This window comes from Panthera uncia (assembly GCF_023721935.1).
Source record: "Panthera uncia isolate 11264 chromosome A1 unlocalized genomic scaffold, Puncia_PCG_1.0 HiC_scaffold_17, whole genome shotgun sequence".
NCBI classification, from domain to species: Eukaryota; Metazoa; Chordata; class Mammalia; order Carnivora; family Felidae; genus Panthera; species Panthera uncia.
Window position 1 is genome coordinate 140,894,349 of NW_026057577.1, and position 18,474 is coordinate 140,912,822.

The window sequence follows — 18,474 nt, forward strand, 5'->3', positions numbered from 1 at the left end:
CCCCCCCCCCCCCCACCCAACCAGAATATTGGGGACTACAATATTGTTGTGGTTTACTCAGTGACTTGAAAAAAGCTGTGTCTGCAAACGCAGGTTATCAAAAGACCCTGTCAGAACAAGTCTGAGAGACGAGAGGCCACCCCGTCTTCACTCTGGGGTTCCGCACCGCGCCTGGAGATGAACTCGCACGGATGGACGATGGAGCGGCTCTCTAGCGGGGCCTCCGGGCCTCGTGTGTGCTCGGGCCCCTGTCCCCTCGGCCGGCCCGCCGGGCACTCACTTGAGGGTCCCATCGGGGTTCTCCACGATGACTGCACTGGTGTGCCCCAGGACGAAGCCCGGAATCCAGCCCTCGGCGGCGGGGCACTGGTCAGTGGCGGCTCGGAACACCAGAAACATGTTCTGTTGATTGCTGGCCAGAATCTGAACGACCTCTCCTTGGTAGACGTTGATCTCATCCTCCTTCACTGCCGTGTAATCGTGTGTCACCAACATGGTGGAGATGTTGCTACTGCTGCTGCTTTCACTCTGGAGTGGGAGGGAGGACAAAGAGAAAGGCAGAGGGGAACTGAAACGAGATGTGATGTCATCCGCGGGCGCCGTCTCGTGCCGGCCCAGAGCAGCGCTCACCACACAGGCTCGGAGCCACTCTCTCGTGAGCTGACTCCGTGCCTCCTTCCCGATCACCGAAAACTTAGAAAGCAACGTGAGCGACAATCTAACGCGAGTCAGCGCAGTGACGACACTCTGCTTTTGGGAGACGATTTGAGCCCCATCTTCCTTGCACCTCAAAGGAATGGCTCAGTCCTCCTGCCGGTGCCGTGCTGCCTTAGATCTAGGTTGTGGGGGCGTCACGGGGACTACCACGCTCACCTAGAAAAGCATCATTAAATTAAAAAGCCCCGGAGAGTAGCTCTCCAGCCGACACACCAGACCACGGAGCGGCCCCAGATCTGCCAAAGAAAACGTTCACTCAGAGCACAGGCCGCCGGCTCCGGCCGAGCTGCTGACAGGCCTCACCACGGTCACCTTTTATTCCTTTCCTTCTGAAAGAATGAGCGATACCTGAAAAGTAAATCGACTACTGCCCTGCTCCTAAGGATAGTCACTCGTGTCCCTCAGTGAGTGGCCCTTCCAGGAGCTTGTGTGACTCGAGCGTCCGGAAGGTGCCGTTGCCACAGTAACACACAGAGTACCCAGCACGGCAGGGCAGCTGTGGACACCGCGGGCCCCGCGATTCAAGCTTCCGGAACGGACCTTGGCGTGGGAAAGCCTATGCTCCTCTCAGCCGGAAGTCCTCCTGGTAGTACCCGACCTCCTTGTCCACTGTGTGTCCTTAACGTCCATCACAGTGACTGACAGGCAGCAGACGCGCAATACCTATTTAGGAACTCAACGAGGCGAGATGGCAAAAGGGAAACAGAGATCATTTCTGAAGCCCACCTACCTAGGCCCGCGGGCTGAGTGGCGTTAGTTGCTGAGTGGAAGACACACAAATGGCAGTGTTTGTCTCAAGCTGTCATTTGCCAAGTGACCCCTTTGTTCCAGGGGAGAGGGGGTGAAGCTGACACCACTGGCCAATCCTGAGCTAGCTCTTGCTCAATCCCCTCTACCAACAGGTGGGACGTGGGAAGGGGCATCAGGCACCCTGTTCCTGCTTGCTTGTTCTCAGAGGCTTCCGCCAACGACGCCGTCAGGACGTTCACGGATCCCCCGGGCTTCGAGGACTCTAGCCTCTGCTGGGCTCCTGGGTGCCTGGGGCAGGTCCTGGGTGGTGCAGTTGCGCCTGCCGGACAATCCCGCCTCACGCAGGTCAGCCCGGGCTGCCGGGCTGGTGTTGGGGCACACGGCAGAGGACGGCTGGCTGCTATTAGCAAGTCAGCGGGCCGAGAACTCCAGGGTCCAGGGCTCCAGACCCGCAGTGGATATTTAAGGGACACACAGCGGAGTGCCAAGCTCTGTTCCTGTCTTGGCGGAGTCGGCTGCGGATACCTGCCCCTCGTGGATGCCCGTGCTGTCCACGTCAGGCTACGGTCTGTGTGTAGTCATTTCTGCCATTGTATTCTTTGAGCATGTACTTTAGGATTCTGACTTATATAGCAATACCCAATAATTTTGAGATTACGAAACCAAATTTGCTAGAGAACGCAAACGAAAAGCAACTTATGTGGCATAGCCGCTTTTGGCAATAACGCATACAGAGCTTTGTCTCCTAATTTTGCCACAATAACAACAGCTACTGGTATTTTCTGAACACCCCCTATGAACCAGGCTAAGTACCAGGCATTTAAAATCCATCTCATTTAATGCTCAAAACCGGCTTCCCAGCTGGCATAATCATTACCCCCTTACAGAGTGGGGGTCAGGAATGTGCACGGGCCACCTGGCTTCTGAGACGAAGGCAGGGTTGCATTTCTATTGCTGCCCAGGTGGGCAGGTGCAGAGACATCGTGCATCCACATTTGGGGGCTGGCACAGTCACTGTCTGGGTTGGTCCACATCCACTCCACTCCTGTTCTCAGCAGAACTTTCTGGAAGGTGCCCATTAAAGGAGGAAGAAGGACCCAGGCCATGGGTTAGGCACAGCTGCTTGGCTGTGAGTGCAGACAGTTCCATGGAAGTAGTCAAGGAGGAAGGTGGTCAAAGCTGACCTGCCAGGAGGATAAGATGGCCCAGATGGGCAGAAATGGGGCAGGGCGATGGTTCCTTTTAACTGAAATACTTAAGAATCCTAGAGGACATTTTCAAATCCCCATTCAGGCCTCTGGTGGTCGTCCCAGCCTTCCAGGGCATCTCTGTAAGGCACTTTGACTCATCTAAAACACTGGCAACTTCCCGTTCCAGGTTACCACGTAAAAAAAAGCGAGAGGCACAGGCAGCTTGTGCAGCCTAAAGCTGGGACATATGTCACAGGTGACTGACTATGCCTTTGTCTCAGGGTGAACATCCCTGGAGGGAGCCAGGTGGTGACTGTTATCTGTGCACACTCATGGGCGCCCAGTGACCATCACGGGCTGCCCTGTGCTGGGGCAGTCAAGGTTCATTCTGAAGCACAGACTCTGAAAGGTCCTCGGTTGCTTACGGGGAGTGTCCAGGTTAGGATGAGCCCAATTCGTAGGAGGGGTCTCAGCTGTAAGACCATGCCCGCATCCCGAGTATTCCACCAGATGCTGGCAGGCAATCCCTGCGACCTCTGCCTCTTTTCCTCTGGCTGAAGTTGCTCACCTGCATTCCTAGCAATTCATACCCAACCGGGGGCCAGGCTACTCTGCAGGACACTGGCCACAGCCACTGCGGAGGTTGCCTGCCCCGACCGCTTGTTTTTGCAAATAAGAGTCAAGGGCAAATAAACGTACCAAGACCCGCTTCCTGATTTGTTTCTCAATTAAATATAAAGATCAAGTTTAACAATATATGTAACAAGTAGAAGGAAAAGAAAAGGCCACGTCACCCCAAACAAGGCATTAATAGAAGTCCAGAGGAAAGAAGAGAGACATGCAAAAGCCAGATTCGTTTTCATAATGAGAGACACAGACCCTTTCAGGGAAATGTATTTAAAAATTTATAAAGCGATCAAACATACACTCGTCAGAACAGTTCTCTTCCCTCACGCATGCCTTTAGGAAAGTGTTAAAGGTCAGGCCATCTGCCGTGTAGGAAAACAGCTGGGGAGGATAGTGAGGAAGCCACAGAAATGGGGGAAAACCCCACCACAGCAACCTTTCTGCTTGAGGACACGACCCAGGCAACGGGCCTAGGGGAGGGCGAGGAAGCCCAGAGCGCCCACAGCGCGCCCCCTGCTGGGCAGAACGCAGGTCGCTGGGCATCCAGCCTCCGCCTCGCTCCCCGCCAGCAGGAGCCCAGGCTCCAGAGGCGCTAAGGCAGTCTCTCTCTCTTCCAGAGTGAAACTGGGGGAAGCAAGCATTTCCACTGGAGAGATTCCTTTCCCCCTATTTTGTCTGCTTAGTTTGCTGTGAATTGCTGTTGGAAGTTTTCTCGAGGGACTTTTTTTTTTCAGCAGGTGAGTCAAAAACGCTGCAAAGATAATTTAAGGCATAAAAGAGCACAACCAAGCGATGAGCAAAAAGCTGAAAGTGTACAGATTCCAACTGAAATAGGAGGTACACAGCAGGGACGCTGGCCCCTCTAAAAAACGTGTGTGAGGAAGGCAGGGGTAAAAAGGAAGTTCCGAGATATTCTGCTGGTCAGAGAGTGTGAGAGACGCACAGGTGCTGCGTTCGCAAGGTACCGATCTGCTTCCCATATTAAGGAGACACACACAAAGCAAGGAGCGAGTTAGTAGAGACGAGAGCAGCGCTGTCCCCGCGGCAGGAGGGTTAGAAGGCGCGCCGTCCAGGCCCGCGGGGCGTCGGCGGGCTCCGACCTCTGCGGGCGGCGCCGGAGGAGCCGGAGAGCCGGGAGTTAGTAGGAGGAGAGCGGCGGCCACGGGGAGGTTTAGAAGAGCTGGCGGGACAGAGGCAGCGGGGCGGGCGGGCGCAGGCTGCCGGGCGTTCTTACCCCGTTGCTCTGCGTGGACTGCACGGACTGCTCGCTGGCCGAGGAGCACGTGCTCATGCGGTCCGTGTCCTTGCCGGGGGCCGCGTGGCGCTGCGCCTGCCGCTGGAGGGAGTCGCTGTCCCCCGGGAAGGTGAAGGAGCCCGGCCGGCTGGCGGGAGAGGCGGGGATGGAGCTCCAGAAGGAGCCCCCCTTCTGCAGGGGGCTGCTGGGGGGAAAGGGCTCCTTGCCGATGGGAGAAGGGAACGCGGTGGCCACAGGTGAGTTCAGAGGCGAGACGGCCCCGGGCCTGGGCTTTCCCAGGGGCAGCGAGCCCAGGCTGCTCCGCGAGCGGCTGTCCTCCGGGTTGGCCCGCGCCTCCCTGGCGTCCGCATCGCGGCCGGCGCCTGCGGCATTCCCCGAGGCCTTCCTGGGGCTCTCGATCACCTTCATCTTGGGGATGTGCTCCGCTTCTCGCTCGGGGCCTTCGGGCTCTCCCGGGGCGCGCCTGCCGGCCTGGCCGGGGCCGGCCTCCGGGGCGGGGCTGCTGCCGGGAGGGGGCGGTGCAGGGCCGGGAGTGGACGTACCTGACATCTTGTCTGCCTCTGCCTGGCTCGAGGCTGCAGAGGAGACCAGCACGGGGGAGTGGTGTCTGACAGGCTGGGGGATCCGGGAGGGTCTGCTTCTGCTCGAGCTGGGGAGGCCGCTGCAGCTGCCGGGGCCACCGCTGGGGTTGCCGCCTCCGCCGCTGGGGGCCCCGCCGCCGCCGCCGCCGCCGCCGCCGCCGCTGCCGCCGCCGCCGCCCCCCCCCCCGCCGCTGCCCCCGCCGCCGCCCCCGCTGTGGTTCCTCTGATACTCGATTGGTGATGTCAATGCTGCAAAACAGGGGAGACCCAGAGGAGACTGTCAGAGGACGCCAAGAAAAATATCCTCGTGGGGCAAAGGAGAAAGGCACAGGATACAATCAAAAGGATACGCAGGTCCTGAATACCCGCCCCCCTCAAGTCGTGGCTCATCCATGTGACTGGTAGCCAGCCATCTCGACCTTTAAGCAGCCACCCATCCTGGAAGTGGCAGAATGACACCATCCATCAGCAAAGGAAAAGGCAAAAGCCTTGAATGCTACTCTCCTACTTATGAACCACTGACACTGACTCCATCACCGGAGGTGTGCCTATGTGAGTGGCTGGGGGGGGGGGGAGGGGGCAGGCAGAGAAGGCCAAGTCCAGGGGGCCGGAGGGCCACCGTGGCCGACTTTTAACAGCCGGGAGCGGCAAGCAGAGACTTTGCATCCCTGCCAAGTGGAAGTCCAACTGCCCTGGGGGAGAATCCCAGGCAGCAGCGGGCTCCTAACAGTGGGAGAGTTCAGGCCTGAAGCCACAAAAGTCTTCTCTAACCAGAGAGCAAAGAAGCTGCTGAGAGTTCAGGAATACCCCTGGTTACCCTGAGGGCACACAGATGGTGTTAGGAACCACCCCTGCTTTGCAGGTTTGGCACCAGAGGGGAGGGAAGGAAAAGAGCTCTACAAAGACAGATGGGGGGGGGGGGTGTCCAGTAGCTGTCCCATCTCCTGACTTCAATGGCTTCATTTGTTACGTAATCGTCCACAGGGACGGAAGGAAACATGCCAAGTAAGATATGGGGAAATACGAACACAAATTCTTAAAGTGTTAAAACTTTTGAGAAATACAACAATTAGAACCCCTTCCTGTCTGAGGGGACATCGGGCATGTGTGAACAGCATTTTGGAGCCGAATGACATTTTTACTAAGTCTGTCTTGGCCATGACCTCTCACTGGAACAAAGGGTGAGAGGGAGAGATGTGACATGCCCAGAGCCCCCACTGCATTCCTGATGGTGCTCAACCCTCCAGAATAGGACTTTGCCTAGACTGGAGAGAGTGTCTAGTAAACTTTAACAGCATGGCCTACACAGGCTTCCTGTTTGGGAGGCAGTTCCTTTTATTTTGAAGATGATGGTAAAAATTTAGAGATTTCCCAACAGTTACATGCTATGGGTTAGCATTTAATGAATGCATCACTTAAGAGCAACGCATTTAAAGAGGACTGCATTGGCTCACCGTCCTAGGTGCGAAACTTCTACACACACAGGGACCGTCCCCCGGCCCCCACTAGCCCCACGTATCCAATTCCAACTACAAATGTAAAAAATGATCAGTCTTGCTTGAGTTAACACCCAGGCAGCTGACCTCTTCTTGGCCCAAAATACCTTGCCCTTGATTTTCACTGACTGCCTATGTTCCTGGCTCTGGAATGTCATGTTAGGTGTGAAGGTGGTTTTATGGGGACAAAGAAGTTACAACATCCTACTGGGCTGGGACATACCACAGACATGAGAGAAGACATTAGATGAGTATTTAGCTTTTGGCTGAATTCTCAGAGCTCTTCAATGATCGCCAAATTAGAACCAGAGTCAGAGTCGGCCATCACAAAGGGAAGCAAGCAGTTGCCGACATAAAGAGTCAAAGGAACGCTCTAAAAAGGCCAGTATGGTCCATCTCCTTGTGGAGAAGACATGTCCCCTAAGGTGCTTTGATGGCTCCTCTGTAATCACTCATGTCACGGAAGCTGGGAAGGACAAATATGTCTTGTTTTCCAATGCAAGTGGAAGGTATGGATGAGCAACGCCAGCCAACCCAAGTCTCAAAGTTGCACTGGAGAAATGTCTCCGACATCTAGGGCCACCTCTGTCTGCTGCCTCAGTTTTTCTCAAGCATTCCCCTCCCAGGACAGGGCTCCAGGGCACAAATGGCGTGAGAGACTGTGTGGGACATGTGCCCAAGGCCAATTGGCCTGCTTGGAATCCTGACTCTGCAATGAAGAAATTGTGGGGCTTGAAATAAATTACGAATCCCCTCTGTGCCTCAACTTCCTCGTCTGTAGAATGGAATAATAGTGGTACCTGCCACCAGGGGTCACTGTGAAAAGGAAATGAAGTGATAATAAAACAAGGGCTTAGAACAGTGCCTGAAACACCGTCTGTGCTAAATATGTCCTGTCATTATTAGGTATGTAATAGTAGACAGAAGAGAGACAGAAATAGAAATGTGTAGATTTCTAGAAAGAAAGACAAGAACACACGTTACCATTTAAAAAGTTACGCTGGTTTTCTAAAATTTGGTTGATTTCATGGATCCACGTTTGCCGGACACTTGGACTAGACGAATGCAGAGTGAAGGTCTCCACCACACCACCCGTCCTCGATGTCAGAGCAAATTTACAGGGATCGTTTTCCACGTTTTCCTCCAGGCAAAGGCAACTCACCTTAAAAAAAATTAAAGCATTATTCACCATCTGACCGATGGACAGATAAACAAAATGCGGGCTATGGAATGAGTAAGGGAATACTACTCAGCCCTAAACAGAACAGTCTGACCTATGCCACAACTTGGATGAACCCCAAGGGCATTATGCGAAGTGAAATAAGCCAGTCGCAAGCAGATGGATATGGTTCTGATTTCATTTAGATGAAGTACCTTGAGTGGTCAAATTCACAGAGCCAGAGAGTGGAATGGTGGGTGCCAGGGGCTGGTGGGGGGAATGGGGAATGGGGAGTGGTGGTTTAATGAGCCCAGGATTCTGGTTTTGCAAGATAAGTAGAGTCCTGGAGATGGACAGTGGCGACGGCTGATTCAACCATGTGAACGTACTTAATGTCCTTAATGCCGCTGAGCTGTGCACGGAAGAATGGCCAAGGTGGTAAATTTGTGTGTATTTTACTACAATACCAACAATGAAAGCACACGGATTCCCACCAGCTAGGTGCGATGTAAAGTTCATCCTACATCAAAACTGAAACAAACTTTTTTTGGTTGAGCCGTCATCTTTATTGCCTTGGATATCATCATCTTGATGCTTTTCAGTGATTCTCTTAACTCAGGGACAAGGGGATTCCCAAGAATTTAACTAAGTGCTTGAATATTAACTAGAAACGAGGGCTTGGGAATTACCGGTTTTCTGACTCCTTTATGATGACCCGGTGTTTGTGTATCCCTGACTTCTCTGCCCCAGAAATAAAATGACGCCATTTTAAAAACTTGACTATTGGGGCATCTGCGTGGCTAAGTCGGTTAAGCATCAACTCTTGATTTCAGCTCAGGTCATGATCTTGCGGTTTGTGGATCTGGGGCCCATGCTGGGCTCCGCACCACCTGTGTGGAGCCTGCTTAGGATTCCCTCTCTCTGTCCCTCTCTTTCAAAATGGATAAGCTTTGAAGAAAAAAAAAACACCAAAAACCCTGACTATTAGTATAACGCGTTATGAAATTATATGTGGTATCACACGTAAGACAGTTTTACAGAAGCAGGACATGGAAAAGAACATATAGAGGGTTTCTATGCTGCTGGGATGGAGTGGAGAGTCTGTCAGGAGGAAGACGTTCGGAGGGCAGTGGGAGGCAGGAGAGGCCCGAAGCTTCATGCAGCCCAGTCCCGATGCCGCCCACGTCCTGTTGGGCAGAAGAGCCTCTCCCAGCCTGGAGGGAGGGGAAGCAGGGAGGCTACTGCAGGTGGCTACCAGACGCCTGACGGGGAGCTGGATGGTGCGGTGTCCCACCTGGGTGCTGAGACCTCAGGGCTCAGACGGTAGGAGGCTCTAGCACAGGGATGCACACCTCCCTTCTGAGCTCAGGGCTGCACGGCTGCCAACGTGGAAGGAACAGGGAGGGAGAGGTGGGTGAGCGGGCTGCATCTCCCAGGGACCATGTGCTTAGGCCCTCAAGCCCCCTCCTCTGCTTTATTCTGTCTTGCCCTTGGTTTGTCCCGTTCATAGGACTCGAGGCCGTTTGCCATGATTTTACTTATGTTTACTTATGTGTACTTATTTGTGTTTCTCTTTCCTCAGAGAACAAGCTATTCCAGGGCACAGACTGCCTGTCTCATCTACCCCTGTGGCCCCACGCCCAGCTCTGATGGCTCAGTGTGTCCTCATCGGCTGGAGGCAAAGAATAAGACACTGGGAAAGCTTTCTGCTCTGGTCTTAGAGCAATATTCCACATCCGTGACTCTGAACTTAAGCTGTATGTGGTCACAGGAATGGTGGTACACAAGAACGAGCCCAGACAAGGTCTTCTCATCATGTTTAACCGTGACGAGAAACGGCTGTGGACACACAGGGATGCGTGCAAGACAACAGCCACTTCAGAACGCAGACAGTTGAGGGATGGAGTGAATTTTTACAAGTTCTAAAATATCTGAGGAAATTCTCCAAACATTTAATAAACAAAGGATCAAGACATTTCATCACTGAAAAGGAAACGGTTCATCAGCGTGACGGGTCCGTGTGTCCACACAAACACACATTACCTTGATGCTGTTCTTAAACAGGAATCCCGGCATGGAGAAGCCCTTTTTTTTATCAAGTGGTTCACTGAAAATGACGATCTGCTCAAAGAGGAAAACCCGCCTCTCTTTACAGCGAGGCAGAAGTCCCGAGTCTTGGTCCGTGACCAAGAATGTGTCCTGCAGGAGCAGCTTGCCCTGGGCAACAATTTTACCCTAAAAGGGGGGGGGGGGGGAGGTGCAAAGGAAGAGAAGAAAACATTGCATTCTAAGTTAAGATACAGGAAGTTCTGTTTCCTTTCTTGTTCCCATAGAATAATGTATATTTCTTCTATTAATTTAAAGAGCTTAAAATTTTCTTTAATTATAATGAGTTCTTAGCCCCCAACAGAACAGTCATCTAGACAAAATTCTTGCCAACCTCTGTAGGAGTCTCTCGCCTCCGTTACAATCAAAGACAAGGTGGATTGAAAGTGTATAAATAGTTCACTGAACCAGGTTGTCAAGGTGCAATCCCTGCACCAGCTGCATGGGCACCCTGGCAGGACCCATTAGACCAGGTTGTCGAGGTACAATCCCTATACCAGCTGCACGGGCACCCTGGCAGGACCCGTTAGAAAGACACAGGGTCCTGTGCTTTCAGAAACCCTCCAGGAGATTGTGCTTTCTTGAGAAGCACAGAGCCCGAACTTTAAACCCTAATTCTCTAGTAGAACAGTAGGCAAGAAAAGCAAAAACTTGCCCTCTTTCCTTACTCAGTAGTTGAATTTTAAAAAATTCTGAATGTCTTTTAAGGTACTAATAGGCAATGTATAATATGCCTAGTCTGGCAACTCCTAGGGAAGTCTGGTAGAGTAACACTGAACACAGCGACCCTGAAGTCGAGCTCCCAGGGACGATGGATGTGCAAGGGGCCCCTCGCCTCCCACCACCTGCCGGGGAAGGAAACTCTGCTGTTACAGCACCAGAGGCTGCAAGAGACAAAGCAGAGTCCTGCCTGTTTCCGCCATCAGGCGCTGGGCTTTGAGCAGAGGAAGGTCCTCAAAAAGCAAATCAAATGCACCAAAAAAAGTTGAAAGAAAATATCAATCAGGTTCAAGTAAAGTGAGAGAAGACAGAAAACCAGGCAAAAGGATCAGCTTTCTACTGGGGAGATAAATAATCCAAGACCAGAGAAAGTGACAGAAGCCAGAGGGGTGAGTTTAAACAACGGGCGCATTACGTCAAATCCCTGCAGCCGCCCGACGTTCATCATGTCGTTGCACCGCTTGGGTACGATGCACATGACTTCCACCGCTCTCTGCAGGTGTGGGGGGGGGGGGCAGGGAAGGGGGGGAGGGAGAGGGAGAGAGAGAGGGAGAGAGAGAGAGAGAGAGAGAGAGAGAGAGAGAGCGCATGTGAGAGACAGCACCAATGGTCAGCGCCCTCTGGGGAGGGCTGGTGTGCTCAACCTCACATCCACCCCCAAGTCCACCTCCCGACTTCCCTACCCCCTCGTGTACACAGGGCACATCCCAGTGGAGGGACTCAAGGCCCCAGGGACAGACTCCTCCAGGAGTGGGCTGCTTGGGAGACATGGGAGACATGGGGGGATTAGGGGAAAGCTGGGCCAGCACACTGGGGGGAGGTAGGTACCTCTAATTCTGATGTATCCAGGCTAGCTTTTTTGGAATACTTGAGGAAGTCCTGCAAGAAGCACAGAGAGAACATGATAGGGGCGATGATCACACAGCAGCTACGCAGCTAACCTTGTGAATCATTCCTGATGTGCCAGGCACCGGGGCAGGCGCTTGAGCTGCGTGTTCTCAGTTCTTTCTCCCAATAACTTGGTGAAAAGATACCCTTACGTGGATTTCAAGCTGTAGCAGAGCAAAGTCAACCAAATCTAAGCAGGTAATGGCTCCTCTTTTACTCCAAGACAGCTCTGATCTCTGTAGATACCCAGCCTCCAAGTTATATATTCATATTCGAAGGAATCTCAATACATTTCAACAGTCACTTTTGTCCCAGAAAACCGTGTGGCTTTGCCTTGAATCGTGCTTAGGAAGCTAAACCACTCAAGGGTCCTGAGCCCTGTCAGAGCCAAAAGAAGCAACAGGTGGGGACTGACATTTGAACTTAACTCAGGACCCCAGGAAGATGAGGGAACATATAAAGTCGACAGAGCCAGGAAAATGGTTCTGTGGTGAGGAAAAAGTTCACTTCAACTAACATTTTGATTCAGACCTTGATGTAAGGGTGCCTTATTAGATTTTAAGAAATTTACTCCGAAATATTTAAAATCAGAAGAAGACTGCTGGGTATTTTTTCACAGGAAAGAGTCCCTTCCCCTGCCCAAACTTCCTTCCCCTCACTCGTCTGGCCTTCTCACCAAACAAACGCCCGACTCCCAGTCTGCGCCCAGCAAACCCTCACCTTCAGGAGCAGCTGGTACTTCATGATCCTCTGCACTGGTTTGATGAGCAAATCTGTGAGCTGCAGCCTGTGGCCAAGACGCTGCTTTAGGTCCTGGGGTTTTAAAGGAGAAAAGAAAGGTCTTAAGTGTTGTCTTTTAAAAGGCGGTTGTCGAGTCAGTCTAACGGTCGGAAATGCTAGCTACATGGCAGGAGAGGCAGTGGGGAAGACGGCCACGCTGCACAAAACCCAACCAGGCCCGCACGACTTCTCAGAGTGGCCTCTTCAACGTCCGAAGGCTATTTCTAAAAGTCTTTTTTCCTTGTTTAAAGACCTTCTTTCAATTGCTTTCTTTTATTCATACAAACACGTTTTATTTTTAGGCTAAACGTTTAGATCATGAGTTATTCTGAATCTGTGATGAGCCTTAGGTTCAAAACTGCTTAAATAAACCCCTTTATTTTAACAATGACCCCAGTCTTCTGAAAGCTAAGGGAGTACACAAGCCCAGGCTGAACTCCTACTCATTTCTCTGACTTACAGGAAAGAAACAGGTTCAGAACTCTTATAACTGAGGCTAACTTCCTGAGACTTGCTTCGTTCCTGGCAAACATGATATTTTAATTTTTGACATCAGCCTTAACAAAAGATTCAGAAATGCTTTGTTTCCATCTTGGGTCTTACCTCAAAAAAGGTATCAATGTATTCTGAGACAATGTGCTCAGACTTTGGTTTATTTTGACAATAAACTATGTACATGTGCAACCTTCTCTCCTAGGAATGAAAAAGGCAAACAGATGGGTTAAAACAACTGGAAGTTCAACTAGAATGTAAGAGTACATGCACATTTCAGCACATTCATAAAGGAAATTTTCTTAAAACTGTGGTTGAGGCCCGTGGGAGCACATTCCAGATACATGACTAGGGTAGCATTCTGCTTTGTGGCCCCCAAAGCAGTCTGTCCTCATCGCCCCCTTAGGAATTTCAGACCCCTCACTTTACCCGGCAAATAGCAACCAGGGGCAACAAGAGGACGGGGTTCTTGGTTTCAAATGAAGAATTACTGTCGCCCCTCCAAATGGCCCAGTGGTCTTGGGAAGTGTTGGTTTTAGCACGCAAGAAAAGTCTCTTTAATCTCAAATGCTGAAGGCAGGGAGACAGGTACCCAGCAAGCCATCCCTCAATCCGGTGATGCTCAAAGTGTGGTGTGCAGAGCTCTGGGGGCCCCTGTGGCCTTTCAGGGGATCCAGAGGGTCAAAACTACTTTCCAACTAATACTAAGATGTCATTTACCCCTTTCTTCGTGCTGATGTGTAAAACCAGCTGGCATCTTGGCAAATATTCACCCCCACACATTGGCAGAAGACTGCCAGTTTTACCGCAGAATGTCCCGGATTCAGTAATAAAAGTCCATTTTATTTAAACTCAACCATGGAGTATATATCTTTTTAATGTTCTTGTGACAAAACAGAGGTCCTCCCTCATAACACTTCTGGTGCATATGATGGGTTGTCTCAAGCAAAACCATTTGTGGCACTGAGCTGTGGGCTAAATTAACTGTTGGTTTTTGAGGACCGCCATTTTTACTTGAGAGAAGGATGGACACAAAATGTAATTACTTATACTTGGGTATCTGGCAGACGTTTTCTGGAACGTGAACAAAAGAAGCGTGTCGTTCCAAGGCAAACTGGCAGTATCTGTTAATAATAAAACTCTGAGCTGTCAAGGTAGAGAACTGTGGAAAACCCACACCTGCCACCGTTTTCTCGACAACACCTAAAGACTGGTCTAGAAAGAGGGGTGGTGACATGAACAATTCTGACTTTTTGATACTGTACAACAAAATGTCTCAGCATCTGGAAGATCTAACCTGGTGAACCAGTATTTTCCAACTGACCAATGCATGATCTCACAAGCTGGTGTGAGGGTGAAAGCCTGTAAATGCGAGCTGCCTCCATGGCTTCTGGCCTGACAGCAAGGGAGAAGTCCAGCAAGGGCTTGTCCGATTCCACATGGTAGCTGAGCTTTATGATACTGTCACTTGTTCGAGTTTTGGTGTAACATCTCAGAAAACTAGCCATAATTTTCTGAAAAGACTATCAAAATACTCGTACTTTTCCAGCTCTATCTGTATGAGGACGGATTTTTTTTTTCATATATTTTAACCACAAAAAATTCCACAATAGAATGAATGTAGAAGTAGATATAAAAAAAAAAAAATCCATCTGTTTTCTGTTAAGGCAGACATTCAAGAGGTTTGCAAAAAATGCCAAAACTCTTATCACTGATTTCTTTTTTTTTTTTACAGAAGAATTTCCTAAAGAGACCTTTAATGTTAACATATTTCAGATCTGCACATATATTTGGCTCCTATGCGAAACCTCCTGTATGTTTAGGTACATCACCGTCTTCACTAAACACGTGTTTGTCCACAGACAGACATCCCCAGATGTTCTGCTTCAGGTCTGCCTCTGGTCCTTCTGGCCACTCTGTACTGCCCTGAGCTAAACAGCCAGCTGGGGCTTGGTGACCAGGAAAGCAGGTCATTTGTGTCCAAGAGGGGGGCTTAATTCCAATTCGCTGACACTGCACGGTTTGATTTTATTCTCAACAGAAGAGCTTTTGTAGACTACCAGTGAGTTCTCCTTTAATCTGAAAAATCAGTTACTAAGCATGACCATATCAGAACAGAACATAAATAATGTTATTGTACTGACATGTTTAACAAAAAGGGATCCTAGTTTTTCTGGATCTTCAAGGCACTTCTCCAACTCTCCTAAAAAAAAGCTGAAATGAGAAGAGAAATATTAGAGCCATTTCCAATTTGGCCTTCTGATTTTATTTTTATTTATTAAAAAAAATTTTTTTAAATATTTACTTATTTATTTTTGAGAGAGAGGGAGAGAGAGAGGCACAGAGTACAAGCAGGGGAGGGACACAGAGAGAAGAAGGCACAGAATCTGAAGCAGGCTCCAGGCTCTGAACTGTCAGCACAGAGCCCGATGTGGGGCTCGAACTCACAAGCTGTGAGAGATCATGACCTGAGCTGGAGTCGGACGCCCAACCGACTGAGCCACCCACGTGCCCCTGGTCTTCTGATTTTAGACTGAGGTTTATATTTCAAAATAGTCTGTTTTGACACGATCAACTGGAAAATGTAAGGTATGCACTTAAGAAATGTAATGTGCACAAAAAACATTTTGTTAGGACAGAAACCACAAGAGACACACAGTTAAAAAAGACAAGGCAGAATGAGACCGTCCCATGACTGGCAACCTTTCCTTCTCTTGGACAATCCACATTTTTTGTCTCATTTTTCTTAAGGACGTAAGCAATAATGTATCATGGCCGAATACTGAGAAAAAAAATAAAGGTTTCCAAGATGATTGCTTGTTTTTATTTCTGAAAACTTGAGATTCATATTCATTCTATGATAATTTTTAGGGAGCTCAGATTGGGTAAGAATAGATGTAAAATACTGAATATGTTACCTGTGTCAGTTTTATAAAGTTTTCTTAAATACTATCCAAATTAGCCTCTAGGTTAGGAGTATTAGCTCCCATTAAGACAGAAATCAGGTGTAAGCACAGAAACAGAAGAGCTGTGCACAGCCGCTCTTTTTCCCTTCTGGGCCACAGCTGACTTTAAGACATCTGCCCACCTTAGTGATCACTTACCCATGCTGATATTTATGTGTGCTATTTTATTTTTTTACTTAAGGTTTTTTTTAGAATTTATTTTGAGATATATAGAGAGATAGAGCGCGTGGGGGGAAGCGGAGAGAGAGGAAGAGAACCCCAAGCAGGCTCTGTGCTGATTGCACAGAGTCCAATGTGGGGCTCAAACCCACAAACCGTGACATCACGACCTGAGCCAAAGTCGGATGCTTAACCGACTGAGCCACCCAGGCGCCCTGTTTGGTATTTTATTAACCCGCAAACCAGCACATCAATGAATGCTATGTGGAAGTTTCTAGCACTTGGGGTTTTAAGATAGCTCTGCACCCTGTGGCAGGCCCCACCTCCAGGTGGTCGTCCCAGGAGCACTGTGCCGTTTTCCCCTCCCGTCACAGCTCCCGAACCAGACCTGGAAGTGGCAGACTAGAGAGTGGCACCAAAGACCCCTTCTTACACTTAGATTCGCTGTAGTTTCTTGGGAAGTCTATGAATTACGCTGTGTCTGAAGCTGACCATTCTGTATTTAGGAGTCCAACTGAGTTAGATACTATGGGGTAATAGGAAAATGATGACCCTGTACCTGGGTTCAAAGGTTTTACACTCTATTAGGACAGATACATTTAGAAGTAACAAAACACTACTTGATACACCTACCACGATAACCCCTCCTTGTATCTGCATAGGATTTTACAGTTTAAAAAGCACATTTATGTATGCTATCTGCAAAGAGGAGGGAGCGCGTCTAATTGAAAGTGATCATTTGACCTGGGCTTCGAAAGTGATGGGAACGTGTTCTAGGCCGAGAGGACAGGAATGCACATAAAAACAGGAAAGCAGGCGGCCAATCTAGGTCATGGGAACAGAACAGTGCAGCTGGAACATCCCACAACAATATCAACAGCTGGCGTTAAGCAATCCGCAAATGGTTAAGGATTTTTAAAATTAGGAGTAAGGTGGGGCGTCTGGGTGGCTCAGTCGGTTAAGCATCCAACTCTTCGGCTCAGGTCACGATCTCATGGTTTGTGGCATGGAGCCCCATGTCGGGCTCTGTGCTGACAGCTTGGAGTCCGCTTGGGACCCTCCCTCTCCCTGTCCCTCCCCTGCTCGTGCTTGCTCACTCTCACTCTCTTTCTCTCAAAATAGATAAAATAAACTTAAAAAAAAATCAGCAGTAAGGTGACCTGAAGGGGCAAATGTATTGTGGTACCAGCCCCCATGTGGATCTCCTCCTGATGAGGACGGGTGCGACAAGGTATTGGGGCTCAAATCTGATTTTCGTGTGCAGTTATGTCTACTTTTTTCATTAAAATTCTTGGAAAAAACAGTATCTTGAAAGCCCTCTAAAATAATTTGTAATTATTCAACAGATGGCTGCAATTCTAACTAGAAACTTTACTGAAGCTTACTCTACATAGATGTTGTTCTGAGCACTTTACATGTTACCTCAGTCTCCCTTCACCAAAAACCCCGTGCGGTGGATGGTAAGACTATGAACTGCATTGTGCAGATGAAGGCCGGAGACACAGGGAAGGGAAGCAAATGGCTCAAGGTCAGGACTAGGTTCTGAACTCAGGCAGTCAGGCCAGCCACCCCCAGGCGGGCTTCCCGGATGGACCAGCACACAGAAGAGACTCTTCCCCTGGCCACGAGATGCTACCACAAAACTCCTTGGCACATTGTATTTCCTTTGCACCAGCTACCTCCACGAGGTTACAGGTAATAAAAGGAAGCGAACCAGTAAACACCCGTTACCATCTGCCTGACACGATGCAGTTTAGCAAGGGAGGACGCTGGGTGTGCACCATCAGGCATGGCATGCATTTTACGTACTCTCTGTGCCAGTCATAAATCTGATGGATGTTGCCAAATACAATCTTGTCCTTTCCTTTCATGTCATCAGGAACACCATCTTCTTTCATGAGAGCCATGTAGCCCTGTGAGCATTTACAGATAAGTTTGTTTCAGTGAACGTATTGGAGTCAGATAATGATTTATGGATCAACGCTCATAAAGAACAAAACAGACATATGCAATGCCTCACAACCCTTTCTTTGTTTAAAAACAAGCAAAAATCCTATATGAAAAGTGTCTTTCACTGGCACCACATGTATGGTCATACGCCATGCCAAGATTTTCTCTCCTTGAACTATTGGGAATTAATAGATCCAAATTCTTCTAAGGAACTGAAGACATTTAAATGTAAATGGTTTCACAAAAACAAATCATCTTATCAGCTTGTAAACATTAAATATTTGGCCAAAAACATATCTCCTCTGTTCTCAGCATAATATAAACAGATTTCCTTTTCTTTTTGGATTATCTACATACTTCGTTAAATGAGAATTTAACAACATTCCTTTCATAAATTGATTTTTTAACAGCAGTTGATTAAATATGTTGCTAAAATGTGGCTTACAACTTCCATTTAACTTGAATGGGATTCAGCCTTGACTGGAATATCTTAAGAAATTCAAGTTACTTATTTTACTGTTAACAATAACCGCAGACACATTGAGCTTGCTACATCTTTGGTTACACAATTAACTGTAAAAGCTGTTACTTTTAATGGAATGAACACCCAAAAAGTATCAACCTAGATATAGTTACAA

At 49.2% G+C, this 18,474-nt stretch overlaps 1 protein-coding gene across 2 annotated transcripts in view; it reads right to left on the reverse strand.

Annotated features, from left to right (window-relative positions):
- The window catches only part of TRIO (trio Rho guanine nucleotide exchange factor), a 353,639-nt gene that overhangs the window by 10,862 nt on the left and 324,303 nt on the right, over positions 1 to 18,474 (reverse strand). Inside the window, exons 40-49 of one of the 2 annotated variants that reach the window (XM_049648759.1) lie at positions 17,696 to 17,799; positions 14,906 to 14,975; positions 12,873 to 12,962; positions 12,210 to 12,302; positions 11,430 to 11,480; positions 11,017 to 11,094; positions 9,819 to 10,010; positions 7,601 to 7,778; positions 4,519 to 5,369; positions 281 to 528 (exon numbers count right to left, since the gene is read on the reverse strand). In XM_049648759.1, coding sequence (XP_049504716.1) covers positions 281 to 528; positions 4,519 to 5,369; positions 7,601 to 7,778; positions 9,819 to 10,010; positions 11,017 to 11,094; positions 11,430 to 11,480; positions 12,210 to 12,302; positions 12,873 to 12,962; positions 14,906 to 14,975; positions 17,696 to 17,799 — 1,955 coding nt within the window. Of the gene's footprint in view, positions 1 to 280; positions 529 to 4,518; positions 5,370 to 7,600; positions 7,779 to 9,818; positions 10,011 to 11,016; positions 11,095 to 11,429; positions 11,481 to 12,209; positions 12,303 to 12,872; positions 12,963 to 14,905; positions 14,976 to 17,695; positions 17,800 to 18,474 lie in introns of those variants that run through there. The other variant, XM_049648761.1, reaches the window with a different exon arrangement.